At 41.1% G+C, this 24,197-nt stretch overlaps 1 protein-coding gene across 2 annotated transcripts in view; it reads left to right on the top strand.

Annotated features, from left to right (window-relative positions):
• The window catches only part of ZCCHC8 (zinc finger CCHC-type containing 8), a 28,393-nt gene extending 13,846 nt beyond the window's left edge, over positions 1-14,547 (top strand). For both annotated transcript variants that reach the window (XM_087423361.1, XM_087423362.1), the window contains 5 exons: positions 231-373; positions 4,548-4,669; positions 7,455-7,541; positions 7,808-7,925; positions 12,528-14,547. In XM_087423361.1, coding sequence (XP_087279487.1) covers positions 231-373; positions 4,548-4,669; positions 7,455-7,541; positions 7,808-7,925; positions 12,528-13,309 — 1,252 coding nt within the window. In that variant the 3' untranslated portion in view covers positions 13,310-14,547. The remainder of the gene's footprint in view (positions 1-230; positions 374-4,547; positions 4,670-7,454; positions 7,542-7,807; positions 7,926-12,527) is intronic.
• Positions 14,548-24,197: the final 9,650 nt, after the last annotated feature.

Here is a 24,197-nt window from a genome sequence, read left to right as displayed (position 1 = left end):
TGTATCTTGAGGGTAATTATCCATATATAATCATTCTCTGGCACAGCTCTAGATAATATACATCAATTCATTCAAAAACATTAATTGTAATCTTACCTATGTATTTTTTAGGCACCTTGCCACATGCTGTGTAACATAAGACATAGAATTGTTTTAAAACATCAGAATAGTATGTGTTTTCATCCGAACAAGAATACAGTATTTTTTCTTCCTCTTTCATTTTTACTTAGTGAGGAACTTCAGGATGCCCTGGGCGTGACGGACAAGAGCCTTCCACCTTTCATCTATCGAATGCGCCAACTTGGATACCCACCAGGCTGGCTCAAAGAGGCCGAATTGGAGAATTCAGGGCTTGCCCTCTATGATGGAAAAGGTACAGTGTGTTAGGTTAGATAAGTCAGCTCAACTGTGAATCTTTTTTTTTTTAATTAGAGAATCACAATAAAATGTGATAGGAATGGCTGGCTTGTTAGTATGTGCTGAGTTAACTAAAAAATATCATGATGATATTTCCTTTGTTTTACAAGGAAGGAACTAAACCTTCATTGAGAATTATCAGATGGTTATCTGGACCTGTTCAATGACTATCTAGGCCAAAGTTTCAACTCTCCAGCTAGTCCTCATAAGCTCTTGCCTTTCCTCAGTAATGATAACAGAAATATATCCATCAATGCCAGGAGACCTATAAAATTTAGAATACATAAACCCTCTTATGATCTACAATTCTTCTCTTATGTATCTACTCTAGAAAAATATTCACACGTGCACAAGGAACTGTGTGTATATAAAGATATTTTTGTAGCATTGCATATGATAGTGAAAAATTAAAACCAACATTAAGGGCCTAAAGGAGAATGGCTAAATAAACCTAGGAGATCTGGGCTGTGGAATCCCTGCAGTATGTAAAGAGTAAAATAAATCCGTATGAGCTGACATGGCAAAATCTCTGTGCAATACTGAGTAAAAACAAGTTTCTGGATAACCTACATATTATGACGCCATTGACCTTAAATTAAAAAAAAAAAAAGAAAAAAACCCACATGAATGAAACAACATTCAGTGTTTTCTTTTTTTTTAAAGATTTTATTTATTTATTTTTTCCCCCCAAAGCCCCAGTAGATAGTTGTATGTCATAGCTGCACATCCTTCTAGTTGCTGTATGTGGGACGCAGCCTCAGCATGGCTGGAGAAGCGGTGCGTTGGTGCGCGCCTGGGATCCAAACCCGGGCCACCAGCAGCGGAGCACGAGCACTTAACCGATAAACCATGGGGCCGGCCCTCAGTGTTTTCTTTGAGAACTTATTTATGTAAAAAGTATTTTTAAAAGATCGTAACTGAGAACCATCTAGATTTTAGGGTTTACACTCATAGAAGCCTTCCCTGACCACCTTGTCTAAATATTTCTCTCCCTCGTTCACCAGCCTGTCCTGTTAGTCTTTATCACTGCACCCTGTGTGTTTCCTTCAGACCCTGTCATAATTTATATGTATTTATTTCTGTTTTCTATTTTCCCAACTAGATGGTAAACTTTGTAATTGCTAAAACCATACCTATTTTATTCACCAATATGTCTCCTAGCATGTAGCACAGTGCCGGCATGTGGTAGATACTAAACAAATATTTTTAAAAAAGGTTTTTTTAAAGATCTTAACTGATGTACAGCAAACTCAACAGTGCTTACCCCCGAGAAGGGAAAGAGGATTAGGCTAAAGATTTTAGGGGCCGGCCCAGTGGTGCAACGATTAAGTGCACGCGCTCCACTTTGGAGGCCCAGGGTTTGCACGTTCGGATCCCAGGCGCACGCTGACACACCGCTTGTCAAGCCATGCTATGGCAGCATCTAATATAAAGTAGAAGAAGATGGGCACGGATGTTAGCCCAGGGCCAATCTTCCTCAGCAAAAAGAGGAGGACTGGCATCGGATGTTAGCTCAGGGCTGGTCTTCCTCACGAAAAAAAAAAAAATTTTAGTTTTTCTGTGATGCACTAAATCTTTTAAAAATCAAAATGTTTCTTTTTTTTTTTTTTTTTATAATTTTTTTTTTCCCCCCAAAGCCCCAGTAGATAGTTGTATGTCATACCTGCACATCCTTCTAGTTGCTGTATGTGGGACGTGGCCGGGATCCAAACCCGGGCCGCCAGCAGCAGAGCGCGCGCACTTAACTGCTAAGCCACAGGGCCAGCCCGAAAATGTTTCTAAATATTACTTAGGTAATTAAAAGTATTTTTAAAAATTCACCAAGCCTCCCCTTCTCAAATATTATCAAAGAGATATCTAGCACAGTCTTTTTATTTTATTTTATTTTATTTATTTATTTTTTTGTGAGGAAGATCAGCCCTGAGCTAACATCCATGCTAATCCTCCTCTTTTTGCTGAGGAAGACTGGCTCTAAGCTAACATCTATTGCCAATCCTACTCTTTTTTTCCCCAAAGCCCCAGTAGATAGTTGTATGTCATAGTTGCACATCCTTCTAGTTGCTATATGTGGGACGCGACCTCAGCATGGCTGGAGAAGCAGTGTGTCGGTGCGCGCCCAGGATCCGAACCCGGGCCACCAGTAGCAGAGTGCGCGCACTTAACCGCTAAGCCACAGGGCCGGCCCTAGCACATATCCCCAAGTCATGCTAACATTCCAATGATCATTTCTCCTGCTACTTTCTATAGGTGCTTGCATTTCTGTTTTCTCTCTCTCATTTTTTTTTGTGAAGATCAGCCCTGAGCTAACATCTGATGCCAATCCTCCTCTTTTTTGCTGAACAAGACTGGCCCTGGGCTAACATCCATGCCCATCTTCTTCTACTTTATATGGGACGCTGCCACAGCATGGCTTGACAAGCGGTGCATTGGTGCGCACCCGGGATCCAAACCTGCGAACCCTTGGCCTCCCAAGCAGAGCGCGTGCGCTTAACTGCTGAGCCACCAAGCTGGCCCCTCTTTTTTTTTTTTTTTTTTTTTTTAGTGTATTTATTTGAATAGGAATTCTCTGGACAAAAGCTTGTAGGTGATTGAGAGTCTCTAAAATCTCTTAATTTATAGATTCCCTTCCTTGTTTTTAAGAAAACTGTTTTGTTGTTCAGAGTTTTTGAGATTTTGTCGATGCATCCACATGGTGTTATTTTAGCATGTTCCTCTGTTTATTTCCTGTGAATTGTGATGGAATCAGTCATTGATGATCATGGCCTGTATTCGTTAATCGTTGGGTTGCAACATGGTTATTTTCTCATTCTTTCATTACTTCTTGGCTTATTAGCTAGAATACGCATATAAAGAGAAACAACTTTTTTTTTTTTTTTTTAATTTTATTTATTTATTTTCCCCCCACAGCCCCAGTAGATAGTTGCATGTCATAGCTGCACATCCTTCCAGCCGCTGCATGTGGGACCCAGCCCCAGCATGGCCAGAGAAGCGGTGCATCAGTGCGCGCCCGGGATCCGAACCCAGGCCGCCAGCAGCGGAGCGCACGCACCTAACCGCCAAGCCACGGGGCCGGCCCTTTTTTTTTTTTTTTTTTTTTTTTTCGTGAGGAGATCAGCCCTGTGCTAACATCCGCCAATCCTCCTCTTTTTTTGCTGAGGAAGACGGCCCTGGGCTAACATCTGTGCCCATCTTCCTCCACTTTATATGGGACACCACCACAGCATGGCTTGCCAAGCAGTGCGTCGGTGCGCGCCTGGGATCTGAACCAGCGAACCCCGGGCCGCCGCAGCGGAGCGCGCGCACCTAACCGCTTGCGCCACCGGGCCGGCCCCAAGAGAAACTTCTTGTCATAAACTGTTTGATTACCTTTGGTATATGAACATTATAACTAAATGCATGATTTATTTATTAATTTTCAAAATAGTAAAGTGGTCCCCAAGTATCCTCTCATCTGTAAAGTAGGTTTTTTTTGTTTTGTTTTTCTGTGAGGAAGATCAGTCCTGAGCTAACATCCATGCCAATCCTCCTCTTTTTGCTGAGAAAGACTGGCCCTGAGCTAACATCCTTGCCCATCTTCCTCCACTTTATGTGGGATGCCGCCACAGCATGGCCTGACAATCGGTGCATCAGTGCGCACCCAAGATCCAAACCCAGGGCCGCCAGCAGCGGACCGCGTGCACTTAACCGCCACGCCACGGGGCTGGCCCTGTAAAGTAGTTTTAATAGTATGTACCTGTTAGGGTTGTTATGAAGATTAACTGAGTTCATACTTGTAAACCATTTAACACTGTCTGGTACATAGTAAGCATTATATAAATGCTTATTAAATAAAGTAAAAATGTTGGAATAGAGCATTAGGCAGATCATAAGATCAGTGCAAAATAGACTTGTAAGCAACCCATGAAAGAACCAAAGTTTCTAAGATTCTAAATATTTTTTTTTATCGAAGTATGATGTCCATCTGCATTGTTTTAAAATTCTGATCTAATGGTTCAGAAAAATTATAATTAAAGCCACTCTTGGAATAAATATGTTGCCATGAATATAAGCGCTTCCAGGTCTGCTTTTGATCTAGAGAGGGATTTATATTGGCAGTTAGCAGTATTAACCCTTTCAATGGTCTGTTATAGATGGTGGTGATGGGGAAACAGAAGCTGGAGAAGTACAACAGAATAAAAGTGTCACTTATGATCTCTCGAAATTGGTAACCTATCCAGGTTTTAATATATCTACTCCCAGAGGAATTCCAGATGTAAGTATATTGTTTTTTTTTTATTCTTCTGGGATGTGACATTATGTTAAAGATTGTTCAAAATGTTAGCTTATATAGCAGTTACTGTTATATAAAGAACAGTAAATGTGTTACATGTTGAACTTTTTTTTTTTCTTTTGTGAGGAAGATTAGCCCTGAGCTAATATCTGTTGCCAATCCTCCTCTTTTTGCTGAGGAACATTGGCCCTGGCTAACGTCCGTGCCCATCTTCCTCTGCTTTATATGGGATGCCACCGCAGCATGGTGCATAGGTCCATGCCCGGAATTCAAATCTGCAAACCCCAGGCCTCCAAAGTGGAGCACATGAACAACCACTACACCACTGGGCCAGCCCCACATATTGAACTTTTTTTTTTTTTTTTTTTTTTTTTGCTGAGGAAGACTGGCTCTGAGCTAACATCCGTTGCCAATCCTCCTCCTTTTTTTTCTCCTCAAAGCCCCAGTAGATAGTTGTATGTCATAGTTGCACATTCTTCTAGTTGCTGTATGTGGGACGCTGCCTCAGCATGGCCGGAGAAGCGGTGCATTGGTTCATGCCCGGGATCTGAACCTGGGCCACTAGTAGCGAGCGCGCGCACTTAACCGCTAAGCCACGGGCCTGGCCCCCTGTATTGAACTTTTTTTTTTTGTGAGGAGATCAGCCCTGTGCTAACATCCGCCAATCCTCCTCTTTTTTTTTTTTGCTGAGGAAGACAGCCCTGGGCTAACATCTGTGCCCATCTTCCTCCACTTTATATGGGACGCCGCCACAGCATGGCTTGCCAAGCAGTGCGTCGGTGCGCGCCCGGGATCCGAACCAGCGAACCCCGGGCCGCCGCAGCGGAGCGCGCGCACTTAACCGCTTGCGCCACCAGGCCGGCCCCTGTGTTGAACTTTTTAACCTCCTTTATGTTGACTAAAATCTTCAGTGAAATCTTTTTTTTTTTTTTTTTTTTTTGTGAAGAAGATCAGCCCTGAGCTAACATCATGCCAATCCGCCTCTTTTTTTTTGCTGAGGACGACTGGTCCTGGGCTAACATCCATGCCCATCTTCCTCCACTTTATATGGGACACCGCCACAGCATGGCCTGACAAGTGGTACATCGGTTCACGCCTGGGATCTGAACCCGGGCCGCCAACGGCGGAACGTGTGCACTTAACTGCTACACCATGGGGCCGGCCCCGAGTGAAATCTTGTATTTGTCAAAAAAAAACACCACACGGTTTTTTCTGACTTTATCCTCTAAGAAAGGAGCTAGAATAGAATGGTTAGATTCTATAAATCTAAAACTATTCTAAAATTAAAAGATTATCTTTTAAAAATATGGGATGGGGGCCGGCCCCGTCGCTTAGCGGTTAGGTGTGTGCGCCCCGCTGCTGGCGGCCCTTGTTCGGATCCCAGGCGCGCACCGACGCACCGCTTCTCCGGCCATGCTGGCGCCGTGTCCCACATACAGCAACTGGAGGGATGTACAGCAACTGGAGGCATGTGCAGCTATGACATGCAACTATCTACTGGGGCTTTGGGGGAAAAAAAATAATAAATAAAATAAAAATATGGGATGGTTCTGAGGCAGTATTAAAGTTTTACAGGGCTGGCCCCGTGGCTTAGCGGTTAAGTGCGCGCGCTCCGCTGCTGGCAGCCCGGGTTCGGATCCCGGACACGCACCGACACACCGCTTCTCCCGCCATGCTGGGGCCACGTCCCACATACAGCAACTAGAAGGATGTGCAGCTGTGACATACAACTATCTACTGGGGCTTTGGGGGAAAAATAAATAAATAAATAAAATTTAAAAAAAAAAAGTTTTACAGAATTACTTGGAAAGTAAATTTCTGCCTTTAATAAATCTAAGTATACTATAACTCTTTTTTCTATGCTTTCTTCTCTTTTTTTTCCCTTCGTGGTAAAATTTCTTGTTTTATATGAAAATGGTTTTCTACAATTACTCTTTTCCAATTTTCATCTTATGTTTCAAGTTTCAACAATTAACTATTGTGGTGGTGGTATCTTAATTAAAAAGTACATTCTAATTGTTCTTAGGAACTGGGCAGTAGAGAAGCCAAAGGTCTGAACTTAAGAGTCTAGTGAACAGCTGTGAAGACAAGTGTGTAATTAATTAAGGGCTAAATTGCATGTTACAAACCTTCAGTGCCTCTGGAAGTGAGTCCACGTGCCAGCCTACATCAGAATCCTGTTGGGGTGCTCATTAGAAATGCGCATTCTTGAGTCCTACCCTGGAATCTGTAGGTTTAACAAGAGCCCAAAGTGATTCTTCATGAGAACCACTGTTGAATGTGCTATTGGAGATAAAAGAGAAATGAGAGAAGTTGAACCTTAAACATGAGTACTAAGCTTAGAAAGGGAAAGAACAGGAGATAGGAAACTCAGCATGAGTAAATACTCTAGGAGGATTGAGCAGCACAGTCATTAGCAGTGCTAGTGCACGATGGCAGAGACTGGGGCCAGATAGGCCGGATAAGGGTCCCTGTCATCTCTGCCTGTAACTTCTGCTGGTCATAGGTAGAACCTTTTTGGGCCAAGTGATTTTGTCAAGTAGTCTTTTACTATTTAGTCCTGATCACTCTGCAGGCAGAGTTGTTTTTTTTTTTTTCCTTCAGTGCACCATTATTCATTATTTTCACTAATTCCCCAAAAAAGGAAAAGTCATATATGAAGCAGAAAGATAATTTGAGACCTCCGCTTTACCTCCTTTGAGAAAAATCTCAAAGCATGACATTTTCCAGATAAATACTTATTTTTTCCTTCTCTTTTCATCATTAGGAATGGCGGATGTTTGGTTCCATACCAATGCAGGCATGTCAGCAGAAGGATGTGTTTGCCAATTACCTTACTTCTAACTTCCAAGCGGTAAATTGATTTTCAGGGTGTGGTTTATAAAATGTATTGCATATGTCTGTGGGATTTTGTAACTCATTAGCATCTTAATGGCTTTTTTTGCTTTGTATATAAAGCACTCTGTGTTTTCTGATCAATCAAAAGGCCAAAGGTAGCTAAATTTACGTTACCTGGACTTAGCTTCAGGTTGGTTTTCTACATCATATTTAAGCGAAGGGGTGGAGCTTAATTCTTTGTCTACCCCATCTAACCTGCATTTGGCTTGGCTCCTCTGTTAGGCGAGTGTGAGGGGTGGCAGCAAGAGGTCTTCGTCTCAGTGCAGCCCTGGTAGTCCCAAGAAGCAGAAGAAGCAGAGCAGCTCGGCAGCCTCACCTGCTGACATGGAGCTCGACTCAGGTAGGTTTCATGCCGTGGTTTTGATTTTGTTGAGAAGGTAGGACGGATTAGTTTGCTCCTGAGTCCCATAAGAAAGGCAAACTCCTTATGAGTACTACTAAATAGTAGATCTTTTATTTTATCCTTGGCGATCAGGGCATCGCCACCATTACTGATTGAAGCTGAATTGGAAGACATGGCTTGATGTGAGGGCCAAATGAGCCAGCTAACTGGATTCCTGAGTTAGGCAGACTTACCCCTCCAGTCCCAGCTCCTGGAGCTAGACTGGCCTCTCGGATAGGGGCAGCGCTCCAAGACAAGCAGTGGAAAATGCTCCCCTTCTGGCAGCTCGGTCCCAAGAGGAAGAGGGCAGGACCCAGCCAAGCTTGCCCAGTTACTCTTCCGAATTTTATTAATTCGATAAATCGCTCCTCCTCCCCAGGAAAGAGAGACCGTGAGGAAAATCTGTTCTGCTGGAAACGCACAATGAAACAGAGGCCTTGCCATCTGATATTCCCCTAGCTCTTTGTTCTCTGAGCCCTCTGGGATTCACCCTGGAACCTGTGGTTAACCAGGATCATGACAGTCCTTTTCAGCAGATCAGTAATGCTTCAGGACAGTTATGCTCCCACCTTTTTGAGCCCCCCCCACCCCCAGTACCAACCACTGCTCCTTTGGGTTTCCCCTTAGGACTACTAATGAGGTTTCTAGATTTTACCCCCAGCAGGCTCTGGAATGGATCAGAAGTTTTTTTCATTGGATAACTCCAAGGCCACTCTGAATCCAAGACTGAAAATTCACTCCTTGTTCCGTTTCCCATCCCAAATTATGGCCAGCTACTTTGGTCCTATATAGCGTGTCAGATGTTCTGAAGTGAGATTAAATGGCAACAGTAAGATAAAATGCACTCAGATACTCTAACAGTAAGATGCCGGCAATATAAATTGCCCCAAATTTGAGTGTGAACCCCTCTTCCCATTTTCAAATTCCCAAGGAGAAGTTATAAAGGTCACAGATTAAATCCCCTTCAAGTCCAAGAGAATTAAAGTCCAAAATTGAATTATTTTGCACGAGTGACTTCAAAGTCCAAAATTAAAGCCCCCAAACCATTTTCCCAAATTTTTCACTCTGCTTAGTCTCAGCCACAGGAGTTCTTGATACCTGAGTAGAGTTCACAGCCTGGGCTTTTAGCACCTACAGCCTTACTTCAATATCCAGTCTCACTTTTAACAAGGCTAGAGAATTAATAGGAAACATAGAATTATTACAGCCTTTGTCACATATCTTCGAAATTTTGAAAACAAGCAATTACCAAAAACCCAAAAGTAGTTGGGTTCCCAAAATTATGTTCCCAGAGCCCAGTACTTCTCAGCGTTACCAAAGGCCATAGTCAGGATTTCTGAGTGAGGGCAAAATTCCTGGGTTCTGTCTCTCAAGGATGTTAGTTGGTGCCAGTTGTCTGACTCTCCTGCCTGTGTACTTTAGTTGGAAGAAATCTCCCCATAAGAAGTGAATTTTGGTCTCAGGTACTTACAGTACCTGTGAGGAGAAGCTACCTATGCTTGGTGTTTTGAATCATTTGTGACAGTTGCTGTCTCATGAAGTTTGGGAATGTGTGGTGGTGGCACACCTGTCACACACTTAGGTACAGGTGTTTTCAGCCCTGTGCTGGGAGCTTTTTCTTCTATTTCTTGTCAGGGAATCACTGAGGCCTGAGAAACCTTTCTCCTAGGGGAAGTTTATCTATCTATCCATCTCTCCCTCCCCTCCCCTCCCCTCCCCTCCGCTCCTCTCCCCTCCTGTATAAAGAGCCAATCCATATGGTAAGGTGATTCTTGATCCCAAGGCAAGAGTCTTAAGAATCCAAGTTTAGTGCCTCCACATTCCTTCCTTGCTCTCAGTCCAGAGTGGAATTTGGGGCAGAAGTTATAGCACTTGCCTAACTGACGATGCAATAAACAGTTGAGTTAGAACCAAGCTTTTTGCATTCGTTTCCTGTAAGAAGACAGAACCTTTGCAGAGCAAAGATTATTTACCCACAGGTGCCTAAAAGGGCTGAATGGACTCGTTTCCATACCATACATCAAATCTGTCTCAACCCCACTTCCTGAGGAGTGGCTGCACTCACACAGTGAGCCACAGCAGCTCCCTGAGGCCCTCACCTTTGCAGGCTCTGCCTTAGTGCACTCGATCGCCCTCGCCCTGCAGTCTGTAATTGAGTCCTTTCATCAGTTGTGCCTGCTTACCAAGCCTCTGTTGGCTTAATTAAATCAATGTGTTATAAGTGAAATGGATCCTATGTCACAAAATTGTGAGTATAGTGATTTGGTTTGGAATTGTGAAATATAACTACCTAAATGTCTTTTTCTTATTTACTTTAACATTCTTATGTTAATAATATTGTGATGTTTTGTGCAAATGAAACTTGGGTTAAACAGTTTGGATATGGTTTAAAAGCATTGTATACATAAATTGTTAAAGAACTAATTTACCACCTTGGTGTTCTCTTCTCCCTGCCCCCTGCCCCTCTTCCTCCTCATGTGTGCTCTTGGTTATAGTTAATAGTACCAGTGTTCTTGTAATTACCTAGGCTGAGAAACTCCATCCACCCTTATCTTGGCCTTTGTTTCTAGCCAATTACCAAAATTCTAACAGTATCTCAGTAAATTGCCTCTTAGTTCAGGCTTTTCTCTCTTACCTGATCCCTGTTGGTGCCCTTATAACTGACTTTTTTTTTTTTTTTTTGCATCCTTCCTTCCAGCTCTTTTATCCATCCTTTGCTCTTCAGAGTGAGTTAATTTCTTAAAATACTAAGTGACAGTACGTTTATCTCCTTACAGATCTTGTTGCCTTATTGTCCTATTTATTGAACAGTAAAGTTCAGACTGGCTTTACGTAAACTTTCAAGATTCCATGTTATTCAGTTTAATTTTCCAAATTTTTAAAACATGTTTACTATGTTTCAGACCTCTCCACTAGACCCTGAGGACAGAGAGATTAGTAAGACACAACTGCTGCCCTTAGTTACCACTCTCTGTCACCTAGGGATTGCAGATGTATAAACATCATTTTGATATAGATGTGGCCTGTGGTGATACATATAGAGCATAGTATTACATATTGCTGCTACAGAGCTGGTTACAGACTATAATGGTGACACAAAGGAGAAACTGAGCAGCTGTACTGGATAGAGTCATAGACCTTTACCAAGAAGGACATTTAGCTGCATCTTGAGGAATGAGTCAGCGATTTACCAGCTAGATGAGCAGGGTTATGGCATTTGAGGCAGTGGGAAATGCAAATGCAGAAGCATGAAACATCACAGCACATTGTGCCGCCAACAGAGTGACAGCTGGAGTTTAAACCAGGCATTAAGAAATGACATGGTGGTGGGCCGGCCCCGTAGCTTAGCGGTTAAGTGCGCACACTCCGCTGCTGGCAGCCTGGGTTCGGATCCCGGGCGTGCACTGACACACCACTTCTCCGGCCATGCTGAGGCCACGTCCCACATACAGCAACTAGATGGATGTGCAGCTATGACGTACAACAATCTACTGGGGCTTTGGGGGGAAAAAAATAAAATCTTTAAAAAAAAAAGAAATGACATGATGGAAGAAGGCAAATGCTTGGTCATAGAGGGCCTTATGAGGCATAGAGGAGATCAGACTTCATCCTATAGGTGATGGGAAGGCACTAAAGGTTTTCTAACAAGGTGGGAATATTAATAGGACCAGATTTGTGTTTTAGAAAAATAGTTTGGAAGATGGATATTAGGAAAATGAGTCCAGAGGCAGGGATGACTCTAATATTCCTGGCAAACAGTAGTGGGCCAGAAATAACATAGTGGCTGTGACAGTCTATAGGGAAGAGTGGGCCCCAGAGAGCCAAGGACTTGGGGTAGGGCAGAAGGAAAGGGAAGACTATCAGATGACGAGCAGGTTTCAGTTTGGGAGACTTCAACCATATACCACTGGTGGTGCCATTAGTAAGAATAGCAAATAGGAGAAGAGTCTAGGTTTAAGGAAAAGATCCTTTGTTTTGGACAGGTCAGATCTGTTGTATCTGTGGGACATATATGTGGTGATGACCAGTGACCAGTTAGCTACATGAAACCACAGCTCAGGCAAGCAGTCTAGACTAAAGGTACAGAATTGGGAAATAAGCCAGGGTGTATTCCTGGCTTATCTCCTCAGCTTCAGCCTGCAGCCTTCCACCCATTCACTTTCCACCGAGCCTGTATTTCCAGCCCAGTGTCCTACTGTGTTCTTACACAAACGCCAATCTTCAGTTACAGTGGACTATCCAGAAATTACTCTGTATCTCCATGCCATTGTTAATATCTCCCCACTCTAAAATGATGTACACAGCATGGAAATGGATTTCCCAAGGGGTTTGGGTAAAGTTCCTGGTGCCAGAAGATCCTACACCTCTCCTGCAGAGATTCTTTTCAGGTGGATTGAGGACATTTAGGTGATGGTCATGTATCTGAGGATCCACAGAGTTTTCCCCTCTCGAGCCAGTTATTTTTGGCCATTGAATCTGGATACATCCGAGTTCAAATAATCAACGTTAGTAAAACCAAATGCTGTGACAACTTCAAGTATCGTATCTTTCTTATTTCAGATGCAGAGGTCCCGCATGGTTCTCTAAGCAGTGAAGCATTTCAGTTTCAGCCACCATTGCCCCCTGGCACTCCTCCCCCACTACCACGGGGAACTCCTCCACCCATCTTCACCCCTCCGCTCCCCAAGGGCACCCCGCCACTGACTCCCAGTGACTCACCCCAGACCAGAACAGCATCTGCAGCTGTGGATGAGGATGCACTGACTCTGGAAGAACTTGAAGAACAGCAGAGGAGGATATGGGCAGCCCTCGAGCAGGCCGAGAGCGTAAACAGTGATTCTGATATTCCTGTTGACACACCTTTAACTGGGAATTCGGTTGCCTCCTCACCTTGTCCAAACGAACTAGACCTCCCTCTCCCAGAGGGAAAAACGTCTGAAAAACAGATGTCAGATGAGCCTGAGGTCCCAGATACTTGTACAAAGAAATCAGAAGTTGAACATCCCTCGAGTCCAGATTCTGAGGCTACGTTGCTTTGTCAGAAGGAAAAGAAAGAGTCTACTCAGGTAGACTCGCAAGGTGCTCTTCTTGATAATGGCAGTGTTGTGTCAAACTGTGACATTAGGAATGGAGGCAGCCAGAAGCTCCTTCATGTGAACACCAGTCCTTCAACAGCCACTAAAATTCATAGTCCTATACCTGACATGAGCAAGTTTGCAACCGGAATAACGCCATTTGAATTTGAGAATATGGCAGAATCTACTGGAATGTACCTCAGGATAAGAAACTTGTTAAAGAACTCACCCCGAAACCAGCAAAAAAACAAAAAGGCTTCTGAATAACTGCTTAACATAGCACCAAGAGCTATTTAATTATCTATAACTTTGTGTTCTGTTAATTAGTACTAACTAAGTGGACAGATAGAATTGTTTTCCTATTTGTTCCTCCCACATTTAAAAATCTGTCCAGGGCTTATTTGTGACCTAGAGTCAGGCCTATTTTAAAGAAATGGAAAGACTGGATTTGCTGGTTTACTCTATTTTATTCTCGCTGATAAAAACTTGGCGGGGGGAGTGTAAGTATCAGCTGGTTTAGAGATAGCTTGTTAAGGTTTAAACTATTTTTGGATTGTGAATGTCCGTCAGGAGTGATGGTTTTTATCCGTCTTTTGTACGTTGGTTTCCCTTTCTACATTTTGCTAATTATCCTGTATATAAGTTTAATATATCACTTTTTAAAAGAAAAAAATCTAACCGTTTTAAATTCCTATGTTACCTTCGACAACCAAATCAGAAAAATCAGGGTGGAGCAGCTTTATCCCATTTGGGGTATTTTTGTAAGTGATTTACATGCATCAATTTTAATAATACTTTTACTTTTTTTGTAACTTCATTCTTCATATAAGCTTGCTATACAGGTGGTTCATCTTTGGGTACAAAGGTTTAATAAATTAGTTTTCATATATATAATCTAAGACTTTGAATACAAAATAGTGATTCACAGTCAAATTAGTATATACAACCTTTTAAGTTTGGAAGTAGACTCTCTGGTTGCAAAAATTGGTGGTAGCAAAGGAAATACAAGAAATTGCAAGTTTGGATGTTTTCCGTGGATTTCAGCCTTAAATATGAAAAACAGCAGAATCTTTTAAAATAGTTATTTTGAAAAAAATGGAGGGCAGCTAGCCTTTGTACAAAAATAATTTTCTAGATTTGAACCCAGAGATAATTAATAGTTAAAAATAAAAAGTAGACATAAACAAATTACTTTTGTCAGATATATAAGATAGAGCTGAAACTACTGTTTTTGTCTTTTTCTGGAATGCCATAACATCTTTATAGTCACGTCCATGAAAATAAACATTTAGATGATCTTGAACTGTTAGTCTCAGGTAGTGTTATCCTGCTCTCAGGCCAGCAGAGGGAGCAAAATACAACCATTCCGGATTTCATTTTCTTTTTGAGAACCTGAGTAACCAAATTTACTGTCCTATAAACAATAGAGAAGGAAAGTTATATTAAAAATTTATTTTCAGGGCCCTCACAGAACATGCTAGAAATTGAATAAAATGTTAAGTACTTTTGGCTTTTTTCTCTGAGTTGAAGTACATAATACAAGTAATCCTTTATAGTAATTTGCATAGTGCTTTTACATTATCTTACTCAATATTTCTGTCGGATAAATATGTTATCACCACATTATGTATATATAACATAAGGAAACTTAAGCGGCAGTGACAGGCTAAAGGGACTTGTCAACATCCAAGAAGTGGTTCTTGCGTGGCCAGTCTTCACCTCAGTCTTCAGGTAAAGACTTGCCTGTTCCCTAAATCATAGGGGTAGCTTACATGCCTCTTTAAGGCTTGCATCAGTAGAGACTTCTTTGAACACCAGAGATATCTAAAAGTTATCTCCTTAGCAGGTGCCACAGGCATCATGTTAAGGTATTTTTGTGCATTACCCCATTTTCACAGTCACCATGTTAGGTAGGTTTTGTTAACGTCATTTTTTAGAGGAAATGCCTAAGACACGTGCCTGGTAAATAACCTAGTGAACCTAAATCCGAGTGCTCTGACCCCCATATCCATGCTCTTAACCACTGTACTGCCTCCCTGTCAAAAGCTCTATAAAAGCACTGGTTTCTCAAAAAGTTGGCTCCCATTTCTTGATTTATTCAATTACATATTGAGGGCACACTTGTGTTAAGTCGTTCTACGTGTTTTGAGGCGTTAGAAGAAGAAAATGTTAGACTTTAAGGAGCTTACACACTAGTGGGAGAAGATGGATGGTTCCATCTTAGGTATGAGATTCACTAAGAGGCCTTGTGAAGAGGGCAAGGTCCCTGGGCCATTTTGGGGTGATGGGAGAAGCACCTAGGGAGGGCTAGCTTCAAATTCACAGAGCCAGTGGTTTAAGCATTCATTTGAAAGATAGTTGAAGATTTCTGGAAAGAGAAATTTGGAGCTAATCCTTAAAGAGTAGGTAGGAGGATTTCCATAGACAAAATGAACACTGAAACGTACAGGAAATACCATGAGTAAAACAAGCAGGAACACTCAAGAAATGGATGGTAGAAAAAAAGACTTTAAAAAGGGTTGTTTGTTCCTTTATGCTAAGAGCTCTTGATTGCTTTGCTATGGGGTTTGAATTTTAGTAAGGAAAAGGATCTGCTAAAGATCTTTCAGTGAGGAGTGACCTCATCCAAGTGGTATTTTAGGAAAAGAAATCCTAAAGCAGAATTCAGAATAAGTTGAAGAGAGGAGACACTTTATAGAAGGGAGCCTAGAAAAGGGGGAAGTAGTTTCCTTAAGAAGGTGCCCCATTTTTAAAATTTATTCTCTGCTGTATTTGAGTATGATGAAGAGAACGCTGGGTGGAGGAACAATTTGTTGTTGGGACTTGTCCGTGTTGGGACAGGTCTCCAGGTGTGGGTAGGTGAGGTCATAACTAAACACTTGTAATTCAGGATGGACTTGGAGCAGGGGTGGGGACTGGTTTCTAATCTTTGCTGTGGGTTAAAAGGAATGTGAATTGTAATACAGGTTGCTAAAATAAGGCCAGCTGTCATCTCCTCGAGCAGATAAGTGGAAAGAGGTCTCTGTCTTTACTAAAATACCAAATGACTGATTTCTTTTTTCAAAAGGTTGCATTTCTTTAAATGGTCAAAAATACGGTCTACTTTCTACCAACAAGAGGCTTCCTCCTACTTGGTTGTATTCTTCAAGTTCTCTGCTGGAATCGTGTTGCTCTTCTGTCTCATACTTTGTAGATTATCATTAGCAGGCAAAACCAACAAGGGTGTTGTAACAATTTTGAATACCCAAGTGGCTTGTAAGCCATGACTCAGTTCCCAAGAACCCAATGTGTGCACACAACCTGTGTTTTTCTTCAGCAGTTAGGAAAATTCTTTTTCCTTCAACTTAGTATATTCATTTGATTTAATGGTATAAATTCACTTTAAAATGTTTAGGATTGGGCTGGCCCTGTGGCTTGGTGGTTAAGTGCACACGCTCTGCTGCTGGTGGCCGGGGTTCGGATCCCGGGCACGCACCGACGCATCGCTTCTCCGGCCATGCTGAGGCAGCATCCCACATACAGCAACTGGAGGGATGTGCAGCTATGACATACAACTATCTACTGGGGCTTTGGGGGGGGGGGAATGTTTAGGATTAAATTATTTTGTTAAAGTGTTCATAAATAGTTCTTAATTACAGAGCCATTTCTATATTCTTAACAAAATTAGAAGTCTCTGAACAAGCATGTTTTGTAAATCACTAGCAATCGAGCTAGAATGTTTATATTGGAATACTGGAGTGGAAGGAAAAAAATGTGACAGCTGTCTAAAGAAAAGGATATGTCTTTTTTTTTCTTTTGTCTGCTAAGAAAATAATTGCATTTCGGGGGGGAAGTAGAATGAGGCTGTAAGATTAGATTAAGCAAAGACCTCCCTGCCTATTCATATAGTTATGGAGCATGTCTTTGTCATCTGTCCTTGGTGTGGATTTTATAATTTAGAAAACAGCCTCTCTGTAAAATTCATATCCCATGCCCTTCTACTAGGCTGATGTTAAATGCCTATGCATTAGATCCAACTTCTAGTACATTTTCATTTGAAATTAAATTATATCCTTTAATAATCATTTAAAGAGTAAAATGAGAGACTTCATTTTTCTTTGTTTAGAATGTTTACTTTTTAAATTGTAAGCAGAAGGAATAACAAAGCCATAAATTTGAAGAAAACCCATAAAGGAAGCCCTCGCCATTTTTCTACATGCAGTATAGAAATTTATTTTTTCACCTGATAATTTTCTAATCCCAAATCTCTTTTTTTCTTACCCAAAATGGAAATTTTTTATTTTGTTGCTGATTATAAATGTAATACATATTTGTTTATAAATTCAAACAAAACAATAATATAAGGCAAAAATTCTTTATAATCACAACTTTCGTAGAAAATCATTGTTCACAGTTTGGTATGCCTTTTTCCTGAGCAAATACATGTAACTAAGAATTTTTTGTTAACGTTTTGTATCTATAAGTGTGTGTGTTAACAAAAGTGAGATTATACTATACTTTCCTTGTCAGTATTTGAAATCTAATTATTCTTAATGGCTGCATAGTAGCATATCGTATTTTATTTAATATTGTATATGATATTTTGTTGTTAATGCTGCAGTGAACATTTTTAAAGATAAATCTTTGAATGTGCAAATATGTATATAGGATGCATTCCTAGATTATCAGAGTGAATATCTTATGCTTATTGGCAATTTTTATTTGTTCTATGAATTGTCTTTATATACTTTGCTCATTCTTTTATTGGTTTACTTAATGATATATAGTAACTCTTTGTTAAAAATATATATCTTGGGCCGGCGCCATGGCTCAGCGGTTGGGTGCGTGCACTCTGCTGCTGGCGGCCGGGGTTCGGATCCTGGGCGCACACCGACACACCACTTCTCCGGGCATGCTGGGGCCGCGTCCCACATGCAGCAGCTAGAAGGATGTGCAACTATGACATAACAACTATCTACTGGGGCTTTGGGGGAAAAAATAAATAAAATTAAAAATATATATATATAATGCTAATAATGAACTAACAGAAAGAGAGCTCAAAAAGATAATACCATTTACAATTGCATCAAAAAGAATAAAATACCTAGGAATAAATCTTACCAAGGAGGTGAAGGACCTATACAATGAGAACTACAAGACATTATTGAGGGAAATCCACGATGACATAAAGAAATGGAAAGATATCCCATGCACGTGGATTGGAAGAATAAACATAGTTAAAATGTCTATATTACCTAAAGCAATCTACAGATTCAATGCAATCCCAATCAGAATCCCAATGACATTCTTCACAGAAATAGAAAAAAGAATACTAAAATTTATACGGGGCAACAAAAGACCCCGAATAGCTAAAGAAATCCTAAAGAAAAAGAACAAAGCAGGAGGCATCACAATTCCTGACTTCAAAACATACTACAAAGCAATAGTAATCAAAACAGCATGGTACTGGTACAAAAACAGACACAGATCAATGGAACAGAATTGAAAGCCCAGAAATAAAACCACACATATACGGACAGCTAATTTTCGACAAAGGTGCTAAGAACATGCAATGGAGAAAGGAAAGTCTCTTCAATAAATGGTGTTGGGAAAACTGGACAGCCACATGCAAAAGAATGAAAGTGGACCATCTGCTATTGCCATTCACAAAAATTAACTCAAAATGGATCAAAGACCTGAAGGTGAGACCTGAAACTATAAAACTCAGAGAAGAAAATATAGGCAACACACTATTTGACATTGGTTTTAAAGGAATCTTTTCGGATGACATGCCTACCCAGACTAGGGAAACTAAAGAAAAAATAAACAAGTGGGACTTTATCAGATTAAAGAGCTTTTATAAGACAAATGAAACCAGAATCAAGATGAACAAACAACCAACCAGCTGGGAGAGAATATTTGCAAAACATACATCTGACAAGGGGTTGATCTCCATAATATATAAAGAACTCACACAATTGAACAACAAAAAAACAAACAACCCAATCAAAAAATGGGCAGAGGAAATGAACAGACACTTCTCCAAGGAAGATATACAGATGGCCAATAGGCACATGAAAAGATGCTCAACATCACTAATCATCAGGGAAATGCAAATCAAAACAACACTAAGATACCACCTCACGCCCATTAGAATGGCTATAATCACCAAGACAAAAAACAACAAATGTTGGAGAGGTTGTGGAGAAACAGGAACCCTCATACACAGCTGGTGGGAATGCAAATTGGTGCAGCCTCTATGGAAAACGGTATGGAGATTCCTCAAAGAATTAAAAATAGAGATGCCCTATGATCCAGCCATCCCACTACTGGGAATCTATCCAATGCACCTGAAATCAACAATCCAAAGAGGCTTATGCACCCCTATGTTCATTGCAGCATTATTCACCATAGCCAAGAAGTGGAAGCAACCTAAGTGTCCCTCGACTGACGATTGGATTAAGAAAATGTGGTATATATATACAATGGAATACTACTCAGCCATAAAAAAAGACAAAATCGTCCCATTTGCAACAACATGGATGGGCCTGGAGCGTATTATGTTAAGTGAAATAAGCCAGAAAGAGAAAGACAAACACTGTATGATCTCACTCATATGTGGAATATAAACCAACACATGGACAGAGAAAACTGGACTGTGGTTACCTGGGCAGTGGGGGTGGGGGCTGGGCACAAGGGGTGAAGGGAGTCATATATGTGGTGATGGACAAACAAAAATGTACAACCCAAAATTTCACAATGTTAGAAACCATTAAAACATCAATTAAAAAAAATATATATATATATATATCTTTTGGGAGGTACACTGCAAATTTATGTATTTAATTTATCATGTATATTTGAACCTGTCTGTTTATGATACCTTTTGTAGTATAGAAGTTTCAAATTGTTATGAGTCAAATCTTTGAATCTTTTCCTTTATGAATTGACAATTTTGGTGTGATGTTCTATTTTCCAAAAGACTTTTTGTTTTGCAAATTCACCATCTGATATCCAATAATGTGGTTATTGATTGAAACTAGTATTGAAAAATTATTTCCTCCCCAGTATTTAAATTGTAATTAATAAGACTAACCCTCTTTACAAACCTCCAAGTTTATTTTCATGCAGATGATTTTACTAATTACTGTCCAGATTTGACTCATTATGCCCTAACATATCACTGTATTTTAGGGTTTCTTTCTGAATAAACTGGAAAGACAATGTCATTGTCTTTCCTTTTATTGGATTATTTTTTTACATATGGAATAAATGAAAAAAAATCTAGAAAGAACGACTATATCAGAATGCCAAAAATATTTTATAACCTAACCAAGAGAAGGAACAGATCATGCAAAAAAAAAAAAAAATAGGATCCTAATCCTTTTATTATATCTGTGGTAATGGGAAATTCTGTATGTTACAAATTCTAGATATCAGAAATGCGTTTTTTGTGTGTGTGTGTGAGGAAGATCAGCCCTGAGCTAACATCTGATGCCAGTCCTCCTCTTTTTTGCTGAGGAAGATTGGCCCTGGGCTAACATCTGTGCCCATCTTCTACTTTATATGGCACACTTGCCACAGCATGGCTTGACAAGCGGTGTGTTGGTGCACGCCTGGGATCTGAACCTGCGAATCCTGGGCCACCGAAGCGGAGCGTGTGCACTTAACCGCTGCACCACCGGGAGGCCCCAGAAATGCATTTTTTGAAACAAAATTAATTATCAATGATCTGGCTACATTTGGGCTTTTGTGTGTGTGTGTGTGTGAGAAAGATCAGCCCTGAGCTGACATCCATGCCAATCCTCTTTTTGCTGAGGAAGACTGGCCCTGAGCTAACATCTATTGCCAATCCTCCTCCTTTTTTTTTTCCCCCTTTTTTCTCCCCAAAGCCCCAGTAGATAGTTGTATGTCATAGTTGCACATCCTTCTAGTTGCTGTATGTGGGACGCCACCTCAGCATGGCTGGACAGGTGATGCAAGCCCGGGATCCGAACCCGGGCCGCCAGTAGCGGAGCGTGTGCACTTAATCGCTAAGCCATGGGGCCGGCCCCTGGAATTTTTGTAATATAAGTAATTACTGAAAATGCAAGGGCTATAACCCTGACTCAGCTTTCTACCATTTGGACAGCTGAGATGCTCCTTTGTAGAGGTGACATCATACCAGAATAAGTTCTTAATGTTTCCAGTCGTGGAGGCTAGTTCATTAGTCATAAGTGAGAATGACAAATGCAACTGGGTTACAACAGGTTGTGGGATTAGACCCAGGGCTATTTTCTCACGGGTTTCTATCAAGTTCCCTTCTGTTCCTACAACACGCCTTCTTCTATATCTGTCCTGATCTTTGACTCTAAACCAATTACGATTCTGTTTGTTGTATTGGTCCAGTTTACTTTAAACGTTTTATATACAAATATATGGAGGAATACTGAGGCCCTACTATATTAGGTTGGTTGAAACCTCATATGGTTCCATGACTTACAGAGTCAAACATCAGGACACGTATAGCAGGCATGAGGTAGGAACAGAATGTGTTGCCTACATTCATAACTGAAATAAATGTTTCCCTGAATTTCATCCAAAATGTTTGTTGGACTCACAGTGAAGAACCTCCCATTAAAGGAATCAGAAAAGTTTCTCAGGCTTGCCTTAGGTCATTTGCTCTGGCTGTTTCCTCTGCCTGGACCGCTTTCCACCTGACATCCAACTAGCTAAGTCCCTCACCTCCTCCAAGTCTGTGCTTAAGTTTCACCTTCTCAATGAGAGGACCATGACCACCTGATTTAAAACTCCGCAGACACACATGCACGCTGCCCAACCACTCCCACCCGCCTTGATCTACTCTTTTCCATAGCATTTTTCACTCTCTAACATATTATATAATGACTTTGCTTATTGTTTATTGTCTGCCTTCCCCCACTAGAATTTCAGTTCCACAAGAGCAGGGATCCTTTTGTCCACTGATACGTCCCATGAGCCTAGAACAGTGCCCGGCACATTAGTAAATGCTCAATCAAGTTTTATTAAGTGACTAGATTTGAAAGTTGAAATATCTTACTTGTTTGTTACCTTTTAGAGATGGGCCAACAACTAGATTCATGCATGGGAAAAGTTTGAACTTTGTGATCTCTAAGGTCCCTTCCAACTCTTGAGTATCTGTGTTTTGTCCCCACTTAGGCTTCCTTCACCATGAACTGCACTTCATTTTTGATGAACTGAAGCAATTTCCTAAGCTCATTCTTTATTCTGATATTCAGAGCAAAACTATCACCATATTTAATATGATTTGTGTGAAGGATTCACTCCTGGGAGTATTTAGGCTGTATAGACAAAGATAGGCCTTATTGTACTCTTAGGAAGAAACTGCAACCAAGTGTATAATACAAAGGAATACATGAATAACTGCAGGCACAAAACATAAATGACCTACTGGATATTCATCGGTTATGGTGGGAATGGGTTGTAGTCATCTCCCGGTTTGTTGAGTGTTGAAGCGGTATTGAATTTTGTCAAATACTGTTTCTGTGCTGAGATTATCATGTGGTTTTTGTCCTTTATTCTATTGATACAGTGTATTCCATTAGTTGATTTTCGGGTGTTAAACCAACTTTGTATTCTTGGGATAAATCCCACTTGGTCATAATGCATAATCCTTTTTATATATTGGTAGATTCAATTTGCTAGTATTTTCCTTTTTTTTTTTTAATATTTATTTTTTTTTTTCCCCCAAAGCCCCAGTAGATAGTTGTATGTCATAGTTGCACAGCCTTCTAGTTGCTGTATGTGGGACATGGCCTCAGCGTGGCCGGAGAAGCAGTGTGTCGGTGCACACCCAGGATCCGAACCCGGGCCGCCAGCAGCGGAGCGTGTGCACTTAACCGCTAAGCCACGGGGCCGGCCCAATTTGCTAGTATTTTCTTGAGGACTTTACATCTATATTCATAAAGATATTGGTGTGTAGTTTTCTTTTTTTGTTCTATTGATTTTTAAAATCAATTTTTAAAAAATGAAGATTAATGGGTCTGTGGGTAGTAATCTAATCATCGGAGAACTTACATCGTTGAACCATTATTTTAAAAAATTTTCTTCTTTCAATTTTCTAAGTTATTAAGGAAGTTTATCTCATTATTAACTCTAAGGGCAAGGACATATTCCATTCTTAGTGTACAGTGATCACATTTGCATGCCAGAGGGCACCTAGTAAATTTATTGCTAAATTTCATAGGGCACCTATCCAATACAGTTAATTGTTTAAATTCTTTAGCTTTCACTGATTTTATCTCAAACATCTGCTTTCTGGGCATTTTACTTCTAACTCTGCCTTTCTTTCTTTTTTTTTTTTTTTGTGAGGAAGATCAGCCCTGAGCTAATATCCATGCTAATCCCCCTCTTTTTGCTGAGGAAGACTGGCTCTGAGCTAACATCTATTGCCAATCCTCCTCCTTTTTTTTTTTTTTTTGCCCCCCAAAGCCCCAGTAGATAGTTGTATGTCATAGTTGCACATCCTTCTAGTTGCTGTATGTGGGACGCGGCCTCAGCATGGCAGGAGAAGCGGTGCGTCGGTGCGCGCCCGGGATCCGAACCCGAGCTGCCAGCAGCGGAGCAGGCACACTCAACCGCCAAGCCACAGGGCCGGCCCTCTGCCTTTTGTTTTTTGTTTTTTGTTTTTCTGAGGAAGATTAGCCCTGAGCTAACATCCATGCCGATCCTCCTCTTTTTGCTGAGGAAGACTGGCCCTGGGCTACCATCCATGCCCATCTTCCTCCACTTTATGTGGGACGCCGCCACAGCATGGCTTGACAAGTGGTGCGTCAGTGCATGCCTGGGATCAGAACCCCGGGCCACTCCAGCGGATCGTGCACACTTAACGGCTATACCACGGGGCTGACCCCTAACCCTGCCTTTTGTTGATATGTGTAATTGAAACTTGGCTAATAATTTAGCAATGTTTAACGATATGTTAAAGAATGTGTTGGGGCCAGCCCCATGGCTTAGCGGTTGAGTGCGTGTGCTCTGCTACTGGCGGCCCGGTTCGGATCCTGCCGATGCACTGCTTCTCCGGCCATGCTGAGGCCACGTCCCACATACAGCAACTAGAAGGATGTGCAACTATGACATACAACTATCTACCGGGACTCTGGGGGAAAAAATAAATTAATTAAAAAAAATTATATAA

Source organism: Ceratotherium simum, chromosome 35, assembly GCF_057802395.1.
Source record: "Ceratotherium simum simum isolate JZ-2026a chromosome 35, ASM5780239v1, whole genome shotgun sequence".
In the NCBI taxonomy this organism is placed as follows: Eukaryota; Metazoa; Chordata; class Mammalia; order Perissodactyla; family Rhinocerotidae; genus Ceratotherium; species Ceratotherium simum.
The sequence above is the reverse complement of the archived record's forward strand: the minus strand, read 5'-3'. Positions and strand labels throughout refer to the sequence as shown.